Raw genomic sequence first — 22899 nt, 5'->3', positions numbered from 1 at the left:
CTTTTGCAGTCACCCTGTGCATGTCTCACTGCACCTTCTTGCAGCTGTACACCTGCTAATTAAAAACTTCATTAGTCTGCTGCTCATTAACAAAGTGTGCTGGTCATCCTCGTTGGCTTTCCTCGGTGACGTCTTTGGCATCCCTCACAAAACCAAGCTGTGGGGCGTAGAGTTTTCTAATTAAAGCTGATAGGAGGAAGGATAAGAGCAGGCTCAGCAGCACCAACAAGAACGCAAGCAATGCTTGGTGGGGAACAACATCGCTCCGGCCTGCTACCAGCCCAAGAAAAGCTCCCTGTGGCAGGCACAGGTAGGAAGCTGTGACATGGAAAAGCGACCAGGGCCTTCCTGCTGCAGCCCAGACCAAGGTGGCAGCTCTGTCCCTCCTCCTGCCCACCACTTCCAAGGCTGATAGGGAAGAACATGCTGTCATTTTGATAATGGGCATGACGGGGTGAAGCAATCTGGTGCGGACTGGTACTGCACACTGAGTGCGCTGGGAGAAGACCTTTTGATAGAAACATATTTATTTGCGTTATATGGGACTTGGCTGCAAAAACATAAACGAATCTGTGACCTTAAATTAACAATAAATGAGAGAAGAACAGAAAATATTGTTAACAAGGAATAGGTAAACTGCACTATGCCCTCCTGTGGCCATCTAGAAGATTACTTAAACTCCCAGCAAACGAAGTCATGCTGATACTCGGAGGCAGTTTGGAAGTACCACGAGTTCCAGGAACCTAGGTCACACGCGCTCTTTTCTTCACATTCTTACCTGCTTCCCAAGAGATGATGATTTCAACAAACAACATCAAATAGTGTAAGCAGACCCAGAGTTTTATGTGCACGTGAGCAAGGATGGGTTTTAGCCAGTGGGTAAATCTTCTACAATAGTATTGGATGAACATCTGAGTATCTCTTTTTCTCCAGTTGTACAGAATGGAAGAGAAGCTCTGCTTGCAATAATGGGAACAAAGGTGACTTCAGCAAAAATAAATTCCTCACCAAAGAATTTCTAGACAAATGTCATTGCTACTTTCTGAAATGATGTTACATTTTATGTTCTCTGAAACAGAAAAAGATGAAATGCTAAAGAGAAAAAAAAAAATGAAGCTCCGTCTGAGTCAAAGAACAATTTTATTGCTGATTTTTTTATAATATCACATACACAGATGTTAAAATATAACCCAGCTCTGGAAACACATGGCTTCAGATTAGATATGCATGATTTTTATATTGTGTCTACTGTATAACACTGATCAATTTATGAGTAAGTTAAGCTTTGCGGGGAAAGGACACTTGTGCTCTGGGACAAGCCCATGAAATGTACACTTCTTAACAGCTTCTCCACCACCACCTGGCAAACAATCCTTAAAAGATCGATGCGCTTGGCCTCAAAACCTACAGTAAATAGTGATTACACAGGACTTAAGGCAAAGATTAGAGAAATAAATGAGATGTATATCATGTTTCAGAAAGATTCACTTGGCTGCCTCAGAGAATGAGAAGAAAATGGAGCTTCTGTGGCTCACCCTAATGGAATTCTAAATTTAGACAGCGGACAAAGTCCTGGCTGAACTGATTCACCTGTATAAAATCAGAAGTGGGGGTAGGGAGGAGAGAGAGGGAGAAACAAACAAACAAAACAAACATGAAAAAAACACCAGCTCCATGCAACAATTAAATCCAGATATCCGAGGTACTGTCTCCCCCAGGATAACGAATCTCATGAGCGAGAACAGGCCCATCAGGTTCCTTCCCAAAATCCACTAGGAAGTTTTCGTTCACTTTCAGTCCACCTCTTTCAGTATCCACATCAATCTGCAGCATAACAGAGCCTTCTCTGAAAAGGGGACAAGAAAACAGACTTTGGGAAAAGGACTCATATTTGCTGGGCAGGATTTGTCTTTGTTTAATATAGAAAGGAAATTAAATTCCAGATTCAAACTAGGCCTTAGCAGGTCTAAAAAGTGAGTCACGCTGCCTCAGTGAAATCTGCAACCTCATATTAGCAATTAATGAGTGAAATAGTTCATTCATAGCAGTGAATGAGTGAATGGTTGTTAATTAACAAGGAAAAGGCAAGCTGCACTATGCCCTCCTGTGGACACCTGGAAGATCATCTTTTCCACCCTTGATTTCCAAAAAATATAGTCATGCTGATGTGCTTAAAGGCAGTTTGGAAGTAATACAGAAGGCTAGGCCATGTTTACTGTTTTCTTCCTATTCTTATTTACTAGTGCATACAGACCCAGAGTTGTGTGTGTCTGTTAAGGAGGGGGATGGATTCTGGCTTGTGAGTGAAACATCCAGATTGGAGATCTGTGTATAAAAAGTCACTGTATTCAGTCTCCTTGCCTGGGAACTTTGCTGTGTAGACCAGCTGGTATATGCACACTATTCTTTAAGTAATAGTAGTAAAATCTTGAACATGGGCTTGTACAGTCATCAGTTTCACCAAAGTGTACTTACTTGACAAGATCTGGGTAGAACTGCTTGTCCCACCCACTGTAGAGAGAGCTGGTGACATACAATCTCTTCCCATCCAAACTAAGCTGAATCATCTGAGGTCCACCTGGCACTCTCTTCCCCTAAAATTATAATAGAGAACAAGGCACTCAAGACAAGCTGCCACAGAGGTTGAGCACAAGAAATGCAACAGCAAGGAGAAGCAAAACAACGTGACAGGCCTGATACTTAGAGGACCATCCAGCATTCTGAAATCCTTGGCACAGGAGTAACGAATCTTCCTGTTTTGGAAGAACAGTTTTTATTGGGAACCTTATTTCTTATTAACAGGTAGCCTCAAAGCCAACTCAGATGGGTCTTGCTTACTTCACAGAACTAGTAATGTAAGAAAGTAGGGGCTGAAGGGATCACGATGCTGTGCTTGGATGGAAGCATCAAAAATCAAGCGAGAGATGGGTGGCATAACGCAGTTGCAAATAAGAACACATCTATACAGCAGCTAGGTTACAAACTGCACTATGAATAAAAGGAGTACGTGGAACTTCCTCAAACCATCTTCAGTAGACAACAGATCTTAGTCATGTGTATATTCAGATCTTGCACATCCCGTAACACTTTGCATACATAGCTGCCTTGGCAGTGATAATATTAATGCACACTAATCATGTCCAGAGACAGTTAATGTTCTTTCATTTTTCTATCGCACTGACTAGTTTTATAAAACTCCTTATCTGAAAACTTATACACACACACAAGGGATGCTGAGGAATACTACATGACCTGGTTTACTCTTTCAGTTGTTGAATGATTATCAAAGGGAATGATGGCAGTGTGATGTACACGCATTGAATTAGCTTTAAATTAGCTAGCTAACAACAGCAGGGAAGATGTAATTACACAGGCTTCGGTACAGTCAAACAACTTGTACAATCCCATCAGGGACCCAGAACACTTACCAGGATTTACTAGCTCCAGTCCATGCTGAAATGTGATACCTGCAACCCAGGCTGTAAGCCAAGACATAAACTTGCTCAGATATTGCTTTATATGTTGTACCTTTGACTGCAGCGTAGGGATATTTCAAAACAGATTATAATTAGCAGAGCACTGACAAATTACAACATGCATATTAGGAAAACCTACTTTGATCACAAATGGCTCTGGCTGACACTGCAGCTCCTTGTCTTCCACTACAGTTACAGGTCCACCTTTTATGATACTGCCTCCCAGAAACACCTGTAACCAAGGGAGGGTGTGAGAACAGGTGGTGGATATCAAAGGAACATGAAAGCAATATAGTGATAATTCTCAAGCAAGGGTAAATTGCCATTTCCTCCTTTTTAAAAAGGAGGAAATAAGACTGTACTGCCCTTGTACGTGGCAGCTTTTCTGATGCTGGCTTACCTGACCCACGAGCTTGGGTTTGCGAGTGTTGGAGATATCATACTGACGGATGTCTCCATGCAGCCAGTTGCTGAAATACAGGAACCTGTCATCCAGCGAGATGAGGATATCAGTAATAAGACCTTCAAGAAAACATGCAGTAGCAGTCACAAAATGGACAAGACCAGCAACAAACAAAACCACAAGCCTATGATCTTTCAAAATTCCAATCATATTAGCTTAAGAAAAATGTGTTAAGAAATGGGCTGAACAAACACAGTCATCCTTGGAAACTCTGCTTACTCAAATGGAGGTTTAGACCCTACCAGCATTTCCAGGACCGTTCTATAGTTCCGCTGTGGAACTACTGTGAGTTCACATACAAGACCCAAACTCAAAGTATTTTTCTATAGAAACTAACCTCAATCATTGAGCAATGTGAGAGCAGAGGCCTGACAAGATCTCCCACTTGGTGGCTCATAAACAAAGCTAAATTGGTTACATGGGAAGTGTTATATAAAGAATCCAAGCAGAAAATTAGTATTTTACAAGGAAAGTGTTTGACACTTAAAGATTTCCCAAAAAGTTACACTGCGGAAGGGAACCCCGTTTCTTCTCCAAACATGTCCATACTAACCAGGCATGTCAGGGAGAAGCCATCCTTGCACCTTCTTGCTGGGTACTTCAATCACTTTCTCTGCTGCCCAGTTTCCTTTCTGCAAAAGGCACAGGAGAAAATACAGCATTATTTTTAGTGCCTTGATGTTAGCCAAGAAGCTTGCGTGACAGAGGGAGGAAAAGCAAACCGTACTATTTATTTAACGGGTCCTGTACGGAGGTAATACACACACTGCAATGAAGTGTTACCAAGGGGTGAGGATGGTAGGTATACCACCACTGGGAAGGAGCTGTGTTAGCGATTATACGATGAAACAACATCTCAGACTGCTCCAACAGCAGCAGACTGCTAATGTCCTATAGACTGTCATCCTATCTCCTCCAGCTTGCCCTCCAAAATGACAATAGTTCTGCTCCCCTGTTCACGACACCATTAATTACCCTCCTGGCTCTAACTTCAGGTCTTCCCTATGCTCCCAAATAGTGGCTGAGCAGTGGGCAGCGCAGGCTATCACTGGTGACAAGTCACACATCAGCTGCAGAGATGCTCAGAAAGTCTGCCAACTGCAACTGCTCAGCCATGAAGGACCTGTATGGTGGTAACTTCATGAAATCCATGGTATTGCTTTTATCCTCGCCATCACTAGACGGTTTTCTCTCTGACACGATGGTTTTGCTTGGCTAGAATTGGACTGGAATTAGGAGCTTTCTCTCTTTTCAATCAGATTCTACTATTTCCTAAGCGGTTGGTGGATTTCTGAAGCAGCTAGGTTTGCCACGGCTTCTTCCATTCCTTACCTCTGTCTTGTAAAACCGATGTACTGTACTACTCAGAGCACATCCAACGAACCCTTCTGCAGCATCCGGATTGTGGAGGAATCGGATTTCCAAAGGTATGGAGTCCTTCCCTAAGTCAATTTTCTGAATGTAAGTATGAGAGTTCCAGTCCCACACGTTAATATGACGGCCATAATGCCCTACGGGATCAGGTCAGACAAAAATAAGCACATAAGAGATTATTTTAACTTTAATGAACAACCACTTTTACTTCTGAGAGTTTAAACACATGATCCCTCACCTTTCTCTACATCAGCTGGGTTAAACCCATCTGCCAAGACTTTTGGGGTTCCCCACTCAGTGCTCATCAGGACATTATGCCGTGGCTGATACCAGAAGTCATAACCAAGGGGTGGGACCTTCTCCCCTTTCTCCCAGTTTCCTTTCACTTCAAAGGTCTCTCCATCGAGCAAAATAAAGCCACCTGATACAAAATGGAAGAAGACTGTCTCAAGATACTCACACAGATTCAAAGTGTTAAAAAAAGATAAATAATATATCAATACTTAAATATCTATTTGCTAAGCACTCTGTAAATGTGACCTTATGCTTAACGAAAATATTGTGATTCCATTCCATAAAATAACAAAGGGGATTAATACCTTTTCCATTGCCAGAAGGATCTCCCAAACAGCTGATTAAGATGTCACCACTGCCCAGACAGTGAGAGGTGTGAGGATTAGCCACATTACCCTTCCAGAACAGCTCCACTGGCTCCACAATCTGAAATGAGTATACGTATAGTCAGACCTTCGCTAAGATTACAGAACACCAATTTTACCAGTAAGAGCAGAAGTTTCAAAGAGTGGGAATGGTGCCTCAGGGCAGCAGTTTCTTTTACTACTTTGCTTTTTGAGTACTTGCCACCTCCTGCTTTCTACTCTACCCAATAATACACTACCATCCATGACATTATAGACATATTTGTTCTTTTCAAAAACAGAAACAGCAACAGTCTAATTCATGCATCACTGGGACACTTGCATCTGAATTTGTTTTAATTAGTATTAGTGGCAGAAACACCACTGTACAATTTTCAGACGTCAGCTCTCATTTGGAGTTCAGAGGAAAAAAAATCTTTGAGACTTGCCAGAGACACAGTTTGAAACAAAATCCACTGTATAGGAAAAGACCTTTGGGATGTTTTATTCCACTGTACTAACAGTTAAAAGTCTGGCAATATTCTAAAGATCTCAAAATTGTAAGATTATGAATGAGAGCATTTGCAGGATCAATTAAAATTTTCCTTCATTACTCATTATGACCTGTCTTCAAAAGCCATGTTTGATCAGTACACTAAATTTGTCTCAGGCACTTTGTACTGAACTTTTACCCATTGGTGTAGGATTCACCCAAATTAACTCTATCCCAGCTGAAGCCCGGACACAAGTATCGACTCTGACATATTTACATCAAAGCTAGTCCTCTGTGCTTATTGTATAATCAATAAAGAGATATAGACACTTTCAGGACATAATTCCTTTATCCTAATGCAGTTGTCTAAACTAGGTTAGACAAATCTGACTCCAGCAATGTGTATTTTTCCACTGTCTGGGAAGGGAACCTAAACAAGTGTGTACGAAGTAAAAAGTCCATATCTAAACCAAACCTAAGCCAAATTAATTCTATTGAAGTGGAAGCTTTTTTTAAAAAAAATAAAATAAAATAAATGATTTGTTTCAAAGAACAAGAGATATAAAATGTTATTGTCTCCATATTAAATAATTTATTAGATTTTTCTTTTTAAAAATCTACATATTGTAAGTTTAGGAACAACGATTATAAATCAAGGAGGTGTCCTTTATGGAGAAGATCTGGTTTTGCTCAGTAAAAATCCAATCAAATTTGAACTGATTAGGATCCCTGAAAAACATATGCTCCGTTGAATGTGTTGACTGTGTCAGACATGAATTTGCCTTGTGATCTGCTAGTCAGAAATGATATTACAGCGTGCAAACACATTGACTGAAATTTGTATTGCAGAGGCAGGCTGAATTCTGAAACTTTCTAACTTCTGAGTGTTTGACATTGTATAGACTTGTACTTGCAAGATTTGTGTGTGTAATTTATCAATAAACTGCAAGAGTTTCAGAACTCCCACAAGTTCCTAATATTTGGCAAAAGCGTCTAAATCTGTTCTGACTCCACTATTCTAATTTTAAGTTGGAATCCATAAAATTACCATCTCTTGGTTAAAAAAAAAGAAAAAAGATATTTTGAAATAACCTAAGTATACCTTATGGATTCTAGGAGCCTTCGAGTCCGTTCCCACATCCACCACATAAATGCGAGACGAGATCAGACTTGGTAGAATGAGACGATTTCTTCTCTTTGTAGCATCCCCAAAGCAGCTGCTACAGGCATTCCACCCTGAATGATGGAGCTCGTCTTTAAGATTGGGCATGGGCAGGCGATGGATGACCTACAAAGTCAGAGACATACTTAAGATTCAGTCTAGGATAGTTTTTCCCCCAGGCAAAGAAATGGGTCTTTATGTCAAAGCATAAATTAATAAAGAGCAGAAGAAAACTGCTATTTGTTATTCAGGAAGCAGATTCAGTGTGAGATATGCAGAGCTGAAACGGTAAAGTGGGAGAAGAAAGTTGGACACCACAATTGCATAGCATTTGTTAAATGTTGTACACTATTAAATTCATCCAAATCTTTTAAAGGTTCCAGGTAATTAAGGAGATGTGGAATAATAATATGGAAAAAAAAGAATAAAAAAAATCATCAATTGTTTATGTGCTGCAAGTTCTAGATTTTACAAGATTTACCTGATTACAGCTGGGGCTGACTGTTGCAAACTGACTTGTCAATTTGCACTCTTGCTTCTGATTTTTACCTTTCCCCTGCATAACTAAGAAAAGTTGAAGATAACAGCTAAGTTTTGTCAAACATTCAGGATATTTTTTTCCTCCACTCCTCTACAATAAAAACCTAAGCAGTAGTTATAAAAAAGAGAACAAATTATGAAAATCTACATTGTCAAACTAGATTCACTGCTCCTTCAAGATATGGAGATCAGAGTCCAAAATATCTTTGGTAATTTAAGTCATACGAGCACTGAATGTTTAAATACAGTTTAGAGCATACTGTTTGCAGCAACAAACTAATCAGTCTTAACAATAATTGGGATCTGGTAGCGTTGGTAGATGGCTACCTACAGCTTTCCATTCACAAAGTAAATGGATTAGATTTCTATTGCCTAATGTGTACAGTCTCCCAGGATATCAGGGATCCTACACTATAAACTCTGTCCACGCTACTGGCACACCCCAAGGAAATAAGACCTTCTAGAGTTTAATGCTTACGCTCAGTATAAATCAGCAACAGTGCTACAAAGAGGACCATTAGAACACTTAGCACAAAAATGCTCTGAACGTGGCACGAGACTAACAAGGTAAATGCTTTTTTGACTGATCTAGTAAGAAAAACAGCAGAGGATTTGATCGATTCTCAACACAAATACCTATTTGAAAATTATGAAAAGAGAGAAACAAAACATGAAGTCAGTTATAGAGCAGAGAAGGAAAGTTCATGACTGGAAGGGTCACAAATCATGTAAGAACTAAGAAGTAAGACTAGAAGCAGTGAATGCAAACCCAAATATTCATCACCCTAGAAAACGGAGCACTAGAGCCGTTCTACATATGGGTACCTGACAGTAGTGGGGAGATCTGGGGTCAACATCCACAGTGGCCAGGTAGTCAGGCTTCTCTATCCCAGTGTTTCTGTAGATGCATGGCAGGTACAAGATCTCCTCACGGGGACCTTTCAAGGTAGAAGTTTTGTTTAATGCGTTAGAACAAACCACTTCGTAAAAAACTGAGGTTGATATTGAAATACTCTTTTTTTTTTGAAATCTCCAAGTCTATGAACTGTGATTCTTCCTCACTCGTAACTAGGAAGCCAGACCTCAGTATTTCCATTTTATGGAGGTAAACACCAAGTAGTATATAGCTTCAGCATCCAGAAATCGACAGGAGAGAGTTATAGTTCAGCTGCGGGGCCATTCCACTCCCTTGCCCTACTCAGGGGCTCTGGGAATGTAATTATTTACCTGAAAAAGGACAGTGTTGGAGACACCTTTCCACCTTCAAGGCCATGTCAAGCCTCTCCTATCCCCAGTTACACAAGGGATGATTCCCAGCTGCAGGACCCAGATTTTGGTCTACCTACGCCAGAAGACTACTTATTAAAATCTATAAAGTTGAAGCTTTTAGAATATATCAAAAGACTCAAGGTGAAGATCTGACACTGTTAAAAGCTACAGCAAAATGCCTCAAGGGCTTTGGTAAGGTTCAGAATTTAAACCAACGCTGCTGGGAAGCGCAGAATATGACTTTAGTACAGCTGTGAGTGGATGAGAAGCTTGCCATTAAACTACGTCACACAGTCCCTTCTCCAGTTTTCCTTTTCTTCCCTCATAGAAAAGTCACTTGCTTTTACGAGAGAGTATGAGTGCAATCTATAAAGCTCTCCACCCAAAAATACAGAAGAAACATTTTTTGTAGGCTAAATTACGGTAACTTGCACCTCATATTCTTATGAATAAGCTCTATTTTGCAGCATAGAAAATGGAACAGTTTGCTGCATGTTAGCATCCTATATCCTATATCTGTACGCTTATCTAAACCCTGATCTGCTTTGTTTTAGCACTATGATTCAGTGAACTCATGGTAACAGAGCTCGCATGCTTCGTGCAGCTGTGTCCAAAATGAAATCAAATCTCTTCTGATACTTGAAGTCTACTTGGCCTTGCTAATTAGCCACTCTGGAAGGCATCTAACTAATCTTCACTGAATTTGAAATCAATTTCTTTACTGATGGCCTGGATTTAAGAAAAGATGTTACACTACTTGCCTTTCATGGCATCCAGAGGAGTCGCATATCCTGGACCACATGCTCCACATTTTGCTGATTAGAGGAAAACAAGGAAGAAGTTTAAGTCTCTAAATTATTTTAAAATTCATCTATAAAATAATATTGGCTTTGCATTCAAACACTGATGAATCTTAGATTGATTTTTACATTACCAAACACCTGTCAGTCTCACTGACTCCAGCCAGTGGTGACGTTACTTGAGTTTCTGAAAATATACTGAATATGACACTCCACGCTCAAAAATAATGGCAAATTTCGGCCTTCATTTCAAAGAGTTCAACCTCACTACTTTAAACCACATTCATATATGACACCGGTCTATGGATTTAAAGAAAATTGTGTTAAATGTTTTAGAGATAGCTGCTGAATCACTGCCAGATGAGTAAGTAGCCAGATTGCCCAGTCTGAACAACCCATTTTATTGTTATTGGAAAGCCTCCAGTCTTCCTCTGCAAATAAATGCTGAAGAAGTGGTGATTTTTAAGGATTTTCAACCTGGGTAAGAGGTGATACCGCAGGTGACCAGAAAGGAGAAGAGAAAGGGGAATTACGAACCATTACACATTTTCTCTATTCACCTCTGTTCCTTGAACCGGCAATTCCATATTTACCATTTCTAGCACGGCATCTATGGCATGAATCAGCAGAAGGAAGACAGCTTAGTGGGGAAACCATAACTTTAGGAAGCTAGAGAGAATCGAAATGTCCTCCAGAGAACCCCACAAAAGCAGACAAAAGGACTGAGTCTGGTGGAAAGCTGGGCTCTGTATCAGGAGGGAAGAAGACAACATTTTATAGAAGCTGAGTGCAGAAGACTGAGAAGCACTGCTCCTCTTTTCTGACAGTCAAAAGCAATGATAAACCCTCAAAACTTCAACGGGGAATGGGACTGCAGCAGTTGTCACAGATTCTCCATCTGTAAAGAGATGCATTCACTGCCAAAAAGACAGGACTCCTATTTTAGGGTCACTCAGAATTAAGAGCTTGATCTTCAAGAAGCATGAAGCACTGCTCGCTGCTTACGTGTAACATTTCCTAACTGTTTCAGCTTATTTCTAACTTCCTTATTTCCCTTTGTACAAGCTTGGATCCATATCAACATCTAAGTAAAAATAATATTAGAACAGCCTCATACACAGCGATTTCTATTCGAACACAGTCACCAGAACATATATGCTGAGGACTGTATCAATAAACTGTTGGCTAGAATTAAGAAAATATTACCCTGAAGTATTCTCAGGTTATTCCCCCTCTGCTCTCCTGAGACCCCACCTGGAGCCCTGAATTGTCAGTGATAAAAATAAGCCAACCAGCTAATTTTTTGCCATACTGATACCGCCACATTTAAATACAGAAGTTTATAGCTTTTTTTTTTTCCTGTCCTGAATGCTGCAGGCCTAAGATTCCAGATCCAGAGGTAGTGACAGCTCCATTGCCCATTTAATTACGGAGCCTTTCTTTAGAGGCAAAATGCTTCAAGCAATCCCCTCATTGCATTTGGAGGCTCATAATTTTCAAAACAAGATCTTCTCAAAAAGAGCTATTTAGTACTTTAGGTTTAATTTCACATTCTTTGTGAAACATTTTTATCTGAAAACACAAAATAGAAAGTTTGCTTTGTTCCACTTATGTCTAAGTTTTACAAAAAGCCATAATTTAAACTTCATTCCAATTTTCTCAATCACCTAAATTAGCAGGAACTCAGCATGCATTAGACCACAGTTTAATTAGCATTGCAAATGCAGCGTTCTGCAGATTACTTTGAGAAAAAGATTTGTGCAAAATTGTTTTCCAGAGAAAACATACAGCAAGATGAGGAACATCTACTCTTACATTCGTTTGTTTCTCCTTTCCCTCTGATCTTGTTGAAACACTTTTATTTGAAACCATTGTATCTAACTGCCTCAAGATATCTGAGGATGATGCAAGCCTTTCTGTTATACGATGCCAAGCTCATTTGTGAGTACAAAATAAGGTTTTTGTCATGAGACTGATTTGTACCATCTTGTAGCAACATGCTATTTACAGTGCTGTGTTAATATCCACGGTTAAACAAATTAATATAAATCATTACATTCCGGAGCCCCCATCAATCTGGCAGCTGGCCAAGTGTTTTGAACACCGGGAAGTGGGACGTTGTTATCACATACATGCGGTTTGCAGGCTCCAGCTATGACAAAAACACTTTTTTTTCCCCCTGTATCTTACACCTTTGCAGACAAATTCTCTTACGGATAGCGCCTCATTCACAAAGCCCACCTTCCTCATCTTCCTAATACAACAACATTTCTCTACCACCAATTGCTCACGTTAATTTAACAGGAAGAACATACGCATTTAACTTTAATTGCTTCATTGTACAGTTTTCCTTTCTTTCCCACAAATGGAGATACAATGAGTCCAGTTTCTTCTTATTCCTATGCAGCTTTTTGTGTATATGCACCAAGAGCTGATAAAAATGTCATTGTTCTTTTTTTACTGTTGTTTACAGCAATTTCACTTCTGGAGAGCGAAGAGAACTGAGGAATCCAATCTAGTTTCCTTTTGCTCTGTATTTTTTCATGTCTTTCTACCTGTCCTGTTCGTCTCACTGGAGACCAAGTGGACCAGTAAACCCAACAAAACTGGGATCCTTCACGGACCACCACCACGAATCCATAAGCCACTCTGGAGGACTCTGTGCTAATTAACCACAAGGATTGGGGATATTTTGCTACACTTCAAAGAACTAAAAGGCAAATCTGTTTATACTTCTGTAATCAGTGTGTTGAAGTTCCTAAGTGACATGCAAAGCCTCTGAGGAAGCCACGGCACAGGTGCACTACACTCGGATTAACCTGGAGTTACTAGTAGTCTTGTATAATGATGTTTATAGATTTACAACAAGAAGTAACAGTGCTGTAAAAAATATCCTACCCGATAAAGCGCAGTTTCATAGTAAGTTGGGCAACTATTTACACAAGAAGGAAGTACTTTCTTTCACGGTTTGGGTTTAACAGCTTGAAATAAAGGAAGGGAGCATCAAAGACTTTGCCTTTTTGTTCATATTATTTTATGGCAGCAGAGCTCTTCAGCCCACTTAAGACAAACCGTAAAGGTGCCTACGTGTGAGAGGGAGTTTTGGAGAAACATGGCAATAGATTAGGCACCTCTGTTGAGAGCTTAAAGTTAGGTAGAATAAATCTAGGCCAAACTGCGCTTTTCACAGAGCCTGAGGAAACAGAAACTTCACTCAACCTCAGTGTGTGCATTGATTAAATGCTGACATTAAAAAACAAAGGTAGGCAAATCTGGTTCATGGTATGACTGTGCCATGTTACACTGCTGAAATAAACACCCAAGTGGCAAAAAAAGAAATGAGTTTATCAGCTATACTATATGCGTGCCAAGAAACAGGCCTTACAGAACAACAGGGGCAAAAGAAGCACATTCTTTCTAGAATCCGAATCTTTTTCCAAGTAAGAAATTATGCAAGGAGACTTTAATGATCTGTTAAATTTTTGAAGAGCAGTCTAAGACTTCATCTTATACACTGCCAAGTGCATACTTTTCCAAACCTTGTAACCGATTAATCACCATCAGGCTACTTTAAGCTTCACAGTACAGCATTCAGCTTACTCTTTATACGCGGCCTGGTTACTTCGTACAGACTGCCACCGCCATTTAGACAAAACCGTCATTATCACGGGTTGCAAATTGAAACTTGCAGTTTTTAGGAACTAAAGTAAAACAAACACAGTTTACTTTGTGCTATTAGTACTTACAAAAGCATGAAAAGATAAGCATTCACCACAGGCAGATAACCCAAACCAGTTTCTTTTGCTGAGCCAGAAGCATTGTTTTTTTTCTGTGCAGTTATGAGCGTTTTTCTAAGTTCTACAACTTTTTTTTTGTGAAATCACAAGGTAACAGTGTCCACTTTGTAAGTTATATAATAATATATTCACATGCAAATTAACTTTTCTACTTCAGTCCTCTTCATTTCCCGGCATCCAGAAATAAAAGTAAAAGTTATACAACCAGAAAGGGAAGTTCGGGTCCTCAGCTTCCCACCTTCCTGAAAGGGGCACTCACATCCACATTCAACTACGGCAGTAAATCCAAATACTTATTTCAGTTTCTAAATGCTGAGGTACTAGGACACACATTTAGTGACAGCATAAAGAGTAGCCACTGATAGCGTTACAGCTATTTATTTAAAACCACGGGAGCTTTCAGTAGCTTAAAGAAGCAAACCCTTTAATAGAGGAAACGCACGCCCGTGCTGTGCCTCTCCTTAGCGGTCCACCCCACTAACAAACACACTCACAAACTCCACGCGGTGCAGAACTGCAGAGAAAAGCAGCAGGCCCCCCTGCAGATCCCGGGGGGTCTCTTACCCATGCTGGACCAGGCGATCCCAAGAGCTGGGTGAGCACGGCAGGAAGCGCGGCCGCCTGGACGGGATTTCTGCAAAGCAGAAGCTGCTCCTAGAAGGCAATAAACGCAAGCGTGACGGGGTGGGCAGGACGAGAGAGAGGCTGCCCAGGGGAGGACCTGGTGCAGCAGAACGCGGAGGCGAGGGACAGAAACCCAGCACCTACCTCCTGGGAAGCAGAGGAGGAAGCTTTCGGAGCCCGCTTCCCGACTTAGCAGAGCTGCACCTGGAGCTGCAGCTGGCCCTGGCTGACTTTCCGCTTGCTCCTCTTTATATTCTAGATGTATTTACCTGCGTGTTTTGTGCCCAAGTAGCCGCCCTTACACGGAGAAAGGCTGTACGCTTTCTAACAGGAAAGGGGGAAACGGTTGTGCTCCAAAGCTCCCGGCTGCGGGCAGCGTTTCGAGCCCTCCAGGAGGAGACGCGTGTGAGACCAGATCGCAGCCCTGAACCACGTCCAACTTGGCTCGCAGGAGCTATGTTTTTAACGCTTCACGGCCCTTCGGCCTCTGAAACAACGCAACTACAAAAAGGGACCTGGCCTGCTGAAAACCTCACAGCATCACTTCTCAGAGCGGCTTCTTTCAAGAGCAACAGCTGCCCTATGTGAAAATCTCGGTTTCACTCGTTAGCCCACCTGGGATCCTGCTAACTGCCCCTACTGAGAAGCAGTCTAAGGTTTTCCTGTTCTTTTAAAGGTCAGTAGTTTTTTCCAGCCAAAACTACCTGTCATTTCCCACAAACATTTTCAGGAGAGGATACAATACCTTACTCCCATACCTTATCCCCCATCCAGGTTCTTCTCTGCCTTTTACATAAGCCACCAGCAACAGCTGAAAACCTACATGCTGCTGAGATGTTAAAATCATTTTTGCAATTCCTCCATCAAATCAAGAGAGCTGACAAGCAATCTATAACTAACCATTTATTTAGATTTATTTAGTGTACTGAGCTTTTTTTTTTTTTTTTCCCTCAACAGGAATTAGACAAACGCAGTCTGTTAACTCGTTTACCACTTCAGACTGCTAGCTAAAGATTTTGTGCAAACACATTCCAGTCTAACATTGCTCAAAAATACTTGTCTCTACATGTTGTGTTCAGTACCCCACTACAGTAGTTAGGTATTTGAACTGTGTGATGGGCCGTCCAAATCAGGTCTCTCTCATCGCATCTGATGGGCTGACCTCTGCTAACTGCTTCAAAACAAAACATTGTTTTGAAAAAGAATATATATATATAATTGTCCACAAATCATTAGCTTTTGTCAGACTGTTCATTTTTTATTAAGAGTTCCTATCAGTCGTTTTGAGTTTTTCCTCCTCAGATACAGATATCTCTGTCCACCAGTTATTTCCCTTCTTAACTTTTCATTTTAAAACACTACTTTACTACACATAAGCTTGATTCATTTTTTTAAAGCCACCGTTAAAAATGTAAGTCTATGAAGCAATTAGTTATTTCATAAAATAAAATTATCATTATATTATTATCTCATCGACCCAAGAGACTGTGCTCTCAGGGGATGCCATGAAATACTACCTGAAGAGCTACCTCAAGGAACCAGCATTTGGAAGCTCTGGTCCTTTGACCAGACCTGGATTTTCAGACCAGTGTGCTCCTGAAGAATCCCTCTGAAGTCAAAGGGACTCCGAGCACTAACAGGCGTTCGTGAACACCACTTCAATTACAAAATCTATGACCTGAATTTTAGGCAGAATGGCTGGGAATTCGGTCATTCTCAGCAACGATCTACTTCTGCTACTGTCAAAACCACCAGGGGTTTTAGCTCTCGAGGTCAGCAGGAGAGTTAGAGGAGCATCACACGTCTTTTAAAGCCTCGTGCAAGGAGCGAGAATGTCAGAAGATCAGAGGAAGCACAGAATACAACAAAGAAATGTGCAAGCTGCTCGGGCAATTTCTTAGTTTATTTATGTTTAAATTATCTGACCCAAAAAGTAACACATTATTGTCCAGGATGAAAACCACATTATATTAAATCATTAGTACTCTTAGCTCACATCTCAGGTCACTGAGGATGAAGTGGGATCTGCAGCACACCTCGGGGTGTGTCTACGACAAACACAAAAGTAGAGAAAGGCCAAGAAGACTTTGAACACAAAAGCTATGGAGGCTTTGGAACAGCACTCAGAGGCAGCCTGAAGCAGGGAAGTTGTAGAAGAGGCACTTGAGATTAGAAGAACTGCATGCCAGAGGGAGCAGTCAGGAACAGCACGGTGAAAATGCTACAAACTGCTCACGAGACAAAACCCATTAAGTGAAATAAGACTGTATTATAAACAGACCCACAATGGTAGCCACAAACACTTTCGACTCTTCCTTCCCAGCCCATTACGACGCAGCGCCTCTCTGCAGCTTCTGTACAGCCCTCACTACTTCCATACCCACAGCTCAGCCTCTGCAGTGCTTCTGGCAAACGCACGCATCATTTTTCCATCCTACGTCAGTCCACAAATGAAACTCATTGAAGTGTCATAACTGAGGTTCGCAAACATACTTTTACCCAGGCACAACACCTGATCAACACATGTGCATGCCGTGTCTCGAGAGATGGTTGCAGTACATCATCACACGTCTAGTAGCACAGAAAGAACGCGTGGGGCCAAGCGCGTTCGTTTCTGGCCCATACCTTGTAATGGCACCCAAACTCCAACTGATGATTGAGATAAATTCTGATGTGGTTCAAAACAATCGGACTAGTGGGTTATCCAGCCTGTTGTTTCACTCACCAAAGATTCCCCCGAAGCCTTTCTCCTCTACTCCATGTACCACTCACTGGGTGCTGCACGTGCCAGAGAACTTGCTCTCTCCATAACCATGGAAGGCCTGGAAGCGTGGCACTACAATATAACTGCCTGTTACAACTTTTCATTACATTTTCATTACAGTTTAGGAACAATATGGAATAAGGGCAGTTATTAGGAACAGGATTCAAGATGCTTTTATATTCAGAATTCGTTTTGTGAGATTTTGTATAGTTCATCCTAAGTTGATATAGCGCAGACCTCATGTTTTGATGTACTGTTTTTCAAATGTTTGATTTATAATTCTTCCAAGATGGATAAAATCTGAAAATTCTTTATTTTCAATCTTTAGGCTCTATGCTGGATCTACCAACAATTATGCCAATTCTTTCAATTATAAGTAGAATGAAAATAAACTGTAAGCTCTCTAGTTTAACTGATGTCCATCCTATTAGGCATGCATGGTATACAGAATATTGAGACCATCTTTTATTGAGGGTCCTAGTATAAAGCATTAGAAAGAATGAATTATGATTATTAAGCATTATAAACCGGACCAAGCATATATACAAAAAAAAAATAATTAAAAAAAATCATACAAGACGATTTGGAAATAGGTACAGTCTGAGCTAGAAATAGAAGAGAATGGAACAGACCAGAATCGTTCTGTTGGCAGGGACCTTCAAGGATCATCCGGTCCAACTGCCTGACCACTTCAGGGCTAACCAAAAGTTAAAGATTATTGAGGGCATTGTCCAAATGCCCCTTGAACACTGACGAGCATGGGGCATCAACCGCCTTGCTAGGAAGCCTGTCCTGGTGTTCGTCCACCCTCACCATAAAGTAGTTTTTCCTAAGGTTTAGTCTGAACCTCCCCTGGCGCAGCTGTGTGCTGTTCCCTTGCGTGATTCTTTTCTTCACTGCCCTGGACAAGATTCAGATTGCTCAACCCCTCTGTCTACCTTATTACTGATGACTTTTTGAACTCAGTAATGTGTTTACAGAATTAAGCAACCAGAAGTTATGTGTTTTGTTTGTGCAGTATGTCCCGCAATCATACAAAGTACAAAAGCTCTTCAGGAGCAGAGCCAGGACCTTCACATTGCACTCATAGTTTCATTCTAGTCATATAACTTTTAATACAAACAACATGTTTTGACCCCCCTTCTCTAAAACAAGAATATGAGAGCAAAAACATTAAGCGTCATTGTCACAGTACAGCAACTAAGAATTCCCTGTGGTGCGTTTGGCTTGGTTGACAGCTGAATACCAAGGTTTCATCCACTTAATGTTTATGAAAACACTGTGTCAATTTAAGTGAATCTTTACAAAACAGGTAAAATCTTGCAAAGCTCAGGCAAAACCATCATAGAGAATGCTGCTCGAGTGAAGACTATTGCATTTCAATGAGCAATGTTATTTCTTTCTCTTCTTGGTTGTGTAGAGTATTAAAGAAAAGAACAAAAGGAAAGAAATACAGACAAATACAACATAAAACAAAACAAAACAAAACAACAACAACACAAACAACAAAAAAACGAAACAAAAAGCTCAGTAAAGCAGAGCAACCCACCGGAGAGAGTTTCATTCGCCTCTAAAGAAGATGAGAAAGAAGAAAAACACACATGACAAACTGCCAGGTCGTTCAATGGACAGCTGGCAAAACCTACAGAGATGAAGGCAGAGTAAGACCCAGTACAGAATTATGATATTAAGAGAGTATTGTGTTTGCAAAGTCATACATTCTTTAATAAATGCTGCCTTTCCATCATCTATCCACCTGGTTATATCCTCATAAAAGGCTACCAGGTTGGTCAAGCATGACTTCCCCTTGCTGAAGCCGTGTTGACTGCCCCTAATGACCCTTTTATTCTTGATATGCCTGGAGACAACGCCAAGGATAGGTTGTTATAATTAGCCTGGAAGGTAGAAATGTCTAATAAATGTTTATTTATTGGAATATGTGTTCCCACCTTTACCTGAATTCAGCGGAAGGCTAAACAGCATTAGTGTAAATTTGGCTTCCAACAGCATGCAAGTAGGCCTCTGTGCCGTAACTGAAGACAAATTGGCAAAGTGATCATCTGCAGCACAGATGCTGACAGCCCTTCTTCAGACTCCATTCACATTTGCAAACCCCATCATCGTTCTTTGTTATATAAAATACCACATCTATATGGCAATTCCACTGGCAACCAGAGTCAAAATAAATATCTACACATGTAGTAACAAATGACGCTTTTGACAACTTTCTGATTTTATCACAAAGCTGACAATAAAGATTTCTATTAAACGCCACAGTCATACTGTTTGAAGGAATCACAATTTCTCTTTCTAGGAGGCAACATTCTAAGCCTCACGCTTTCAGAGAGCTCACGGCTTGAGTATGAACTGAATGAAAGCTTGGAAATGAAAAGCTGAGGCTAGTACAAAACTCCACATATTTATTACTGTTAAATAATTTCATGATGTTTAAAGAAATTGCATAATCTTGGAGAGACCGATCTTTTACTTCAAGGTTGGTAATAATGAAATGACAACAACCAGATGTTTAGAGAAACTGCAGAGGGAAATCTCCGCTGGGACTCGAGAAGACAAACAAACCCAATGATTAAAAAGACAGACATTTTTATAGCCACAACAGCTTCCTGCAGAGAAATATCTTGATCCTGGGCCAAATCCCAGAGTCCTGTAGGCTACAGGCCTCTAACTCTATTTTTATTAAGCCCTCTCTTGAGCAGGTTCCTTCTGCACTGGTAGGTTATTTGCCTAAGTAATTAGCTTTCCTTTTTGTGGAAAATACTGCCATTCTTTCAGGACTAGTAACATCAGTTGCCAGTAAAAAATTGCTGTGTCTCAGCAGCTTCTAATGAAAGCAACATCACGTATTTGTACCTTTGTTGCTCAGCCAGGTTCTCGCAAGAATAGAGACCTGTATTAGCTGGAGAGCTGGACCGTAACACACTCCAGTTAACTTGTTTGATAGATTTGAGTATTTGGTGCCTTTTGAAAAGAAACATTTAGGTTCAAGCTAACTCACTATTTACCCTTGTTACATAAACATGCATTCAAAGAAGGGCTTGTAGCTGTCCTACATCTTTGTGGCGAAAGGGGTCTGAAACTTCAGTAAGAACTCTAAGGAAATCCTTTGTTTGTGGGCTCCACACCAAGAGCTCACCAACAGTGACGTGATTTAAAACAGCTGCATTCTTCTCATCATTAATTTCATTTGAATTTGGTATCTGCAATACATACTGCATAAAGATAAGACCACCCTGATGAATTTTTGTGTGTTTACCTTTGTTTGTTTTTTAACTTTGCTTTTTATTTCAGGCATAAGAAACATCGCATTTACAAGGAAGAAAGAAAATTGAGTTTGGGATTAATAGATGATAATTTTTCTAGGGGTAGATGCAATCATTAGTAATCAGTCAGTAATACAGAAATTTATTGGTAAATCCTTCCTGCTACAGACATCCAAATTCCATTTGTTAACTTTTAACTTTTCCCATCACTTGCAGTGCCAGTGTGAGTGCCTGTTTTCCTTGCCATTTAAGGAAAAAATCATTTTTACTCATAGCTACTGTTTCCAGACTATGTTTCTGAAAAAAAATCAAGTGAAACTTGCTAGTATTACCTTAAATAATTAAATAAAAGTGCCTCTAAGGCAGAGGCCGTGAAGCACAATCAGGAATACAAACGCGTAGCTAGTGATAATGTTGTTCTTTATTAGTATCAGCGGCATAACCACAGAAGAAAACGCAGCCCTTTGTATTGCACATGTACATGATTTATAGGTGACAGACCGACAGTTAAGTGAAAACACTTCCCTCCAGTATGAGGTGGAGTAGTCTGGTGCATTGTGGAAACTAGGAAGAATGACTGGTAACTCACGAAGACCATCAGAAGAAAATTATTGTGCTTGTTTAATGAACCGCAGAATAATAAATCACGTTTTAGCATCACATGGGTATCACAGCAAGGGGGTCCATTTGGGAAGCATGCTACTTATCAAAATTGTACGAGTGTTTTCAAGAATAAATAAAATAACATTTCAAAGTAGGTTGAAGATATGTTAGCAGCTATAAAGTGTATACTTATACAAGTGTCAAATATGTTAGCTGTTAGTAAAGATATGTATTACCAGTTTTCACCATACTACCTTCAGAGTTTTGTCTGTACTGTATGCAGCTAGAAGCCATGTGGTCCATCGTTACTAAATTATTCACAATAATAACTATATTATTAAAGACATAAACCATTTGAATTTATGCTAGGGAGAAATGTAGGCACTGATTAGATCTGTCGGCTTGACAGTACAGGAAACTGATGGCACTGATCCAGCAATGTACTTAAGCAAGCGTACAATTTTAAGCGTTTAGATAGTTGCTTTGATTACATTTGGCCTGTTTACATACATAAGGCTGGATATCGGCATTAGCATCCACTGAAGCATAGCTTCACCGCTCAGTGGACAGCTCCCGAGGTTGCTTAGTGCCAGGTCCACCTCCTCTGTTCTGACCTCAAGGAACCTGCGGGGAAGTTTAGGGCAGTTTAATCCACAGCCTTCCTCCGGGAGCTGTCCCTGGGGGGTGACATTTGTGTCCCCTTTAGCTGTAATTATGAGCCTCGCAGAAGGGAAGCGATTTCTCTCCGTGTTTTATCAGGAAGGTCTCCAGGAGCTCCTGTGAGCCTCCTCCAGCACTGGACGCACGTTCTGGTGGCTTGGGGACACCAGGACCGCGTTACTGGGCACGCCGCAGGTCTGGGTCCCAGCACCGCCTGGCTGCCAGAGGCATCGCCGTGTCTGGATGACGGTTTCGGTCCCGCAACCCCAACCCTGCGGGGCAGAGGCGGCCGGCTGGACCCCCGACAGCAGCGCCGGGCGCCGAGACGACGCCACGACAACGCCGCCCGCCGGTGGCCGAGACCCCCCCGCGGCCTCCACGGCCCGGCTGCCGCTGCCCGCAGGCGCTGCCGGCGACCGCGCCGCGCGCCGATGACGGCCCCCGCGGGCCCCAGCGACGCCGGGGCGCAGCGGGCGGGGGCGGCCCGGCAGGGGGCCGCGGGCGAGGCCCCGGGAGGCCGCCCCGAGGGGAGGCGGGGCGGGGCCGCGGGGCCTCGAGGCCGCGCCGGGGCCTCGCGCACGGCCGGGGGGGGGGGGGGCGCAGCCCCGGGCCGCCCCCGCCGAGCCCGGGGGGAGCGGCGCGGCCCCGGCCCTCGCGCCGACCTCGGCAGGGCCCGGCGAGGGGGAGGCGGTGCCGGCCTGCGCGTGACGTCACCGCGCGGCGCGCCAATCCGCGCGGCGCCTCGCGGCCCAGGAGGAAATGACGTCACCGTATCCCTCCGCCGGCCAGGTCCCCTTTTTGTGTGTGTGTGTGTGCGCGCGGCGCGCTGTGTCCGTCCGCCCGCCGGGTGCCCGCCCGCCGCGCGGGCTCTGTTCCCTCTCGTGACAGAGCGGGGGGGGGGGGGGGGGGGGAAGCGGGGGGGGGCGCGAGGCGCGGAGCCGCCCCCTGCGCGCGC

General features: G+C 42.0%; 1 protein-coding gene and 1 long non-coding RNA gene across 6 annotated transcripts; one reads left to right on the top strand and one right to left on the bottom strand.

Annotated features, from left to right (window-relative positions):
• Nucleotides 1–1121: 1121 nt before the first annotated feature.
• Nucleotides 1122–15071, bottom strand: LOC310887413 (methanethiol oxidase-like). 5 transcript variants are annotated; one of them, XM_083813349.1, is made up of 14 exons: nucleotides 14781–14973; nucleotides 14577–14666; nucleotides 13755–13916; nucleotides 10177–10230; nucleotides 8972–9084; nucleotides 7547–7732; nucleotides 5913–6033; nucleotides 5552–5734; nucleotides 5272–5450; nucleotides 4493–4571; nucleotides 3877–3998; nucleotides 3616–3708; nucleotides 2476–2594; nucleotides 1122–1846 (listed from the first exon to the last, which is right to left on the bottom strand). In XM_083813349.1, exons 3-14 carry the CDS (start codon nucleotides 13774–13776, stop codon nucleotides 1684–1686), a joined length of 1434 nt encoding a protein of 477 aa, XP_083669475.1. In that variant the 5' UTR covers nucleotides 13777–13916; nucleotides 14577–14666; nucleotides 14781–14973; the 3' UTR covers nucleotides 1122–1683. The 5 variants fall into 5 exon arrangements, with proteins under 5 accessions (XP_083669475.1, XP_083669478.1, XP_083669477.1 ...); XM_083813352.1 differs by having other exon boundaries at nucleotides 13816–13916; nucleotides 14781–14971; XM_083813353.1 differs by lacking the exon at nucleotides 1122–1846 and adding an exon at nucleotides 3429–3479 and having other exon boundaries at nucleotides 14781–14984.
• Nucleotides 15072–15181: 110 nt separating this feature from the next.
• On the top strand, nucleotides 15182–22412 carry LOC310887415. The gene is made up of 2 exons (XR_014575723.1): nucleotides 15182–15312; nucleotides 15411–22412. It is a non-coding gene; the product is annotated as an uncharacterized lncRNA (long non-coding RNA).
• Nucleotides 22413–22899: the final 487 nt, after the last annotated feature.

Source organism: Anser anser, assembly GCF_964211835.1.
Source record: "Anser anser genome assembly, chromosome: 28".
Classification (NCBI taxonomy): domain Eukaryota; kingdom Metazoa; phylum Chordata; class Aves; order Anseriformes; family Anatidae; genus Anser; species Anser anser.
This window is presented reverse-complemented; position numbering and strand designations above follow the sequence as displayed.

Excerpts from the sequence above, each read along its gene's own strand:
- LOC310887413 (XM_083813349.1), bottom strand. The coding sequence starts at position 13,776 with ATGGTGATTAATCGGTTACAAG. Across the intron at positions 7,733-8,971 it reads GATCTCCCCACTACTGTCAG|GTCATCCATCGCCTGCCCAT; the intron begins GTACCCATATGT and ends CTGACTTTGTAG. Across the intron at positions 3,709-3,876 it reads AACCCAAGCTCGTGGGTCAG|GTGTTTCTGGGAGGCAGTAT; the intron begins GTAAGCCAGCAT and ends CCTTGGTTACAG.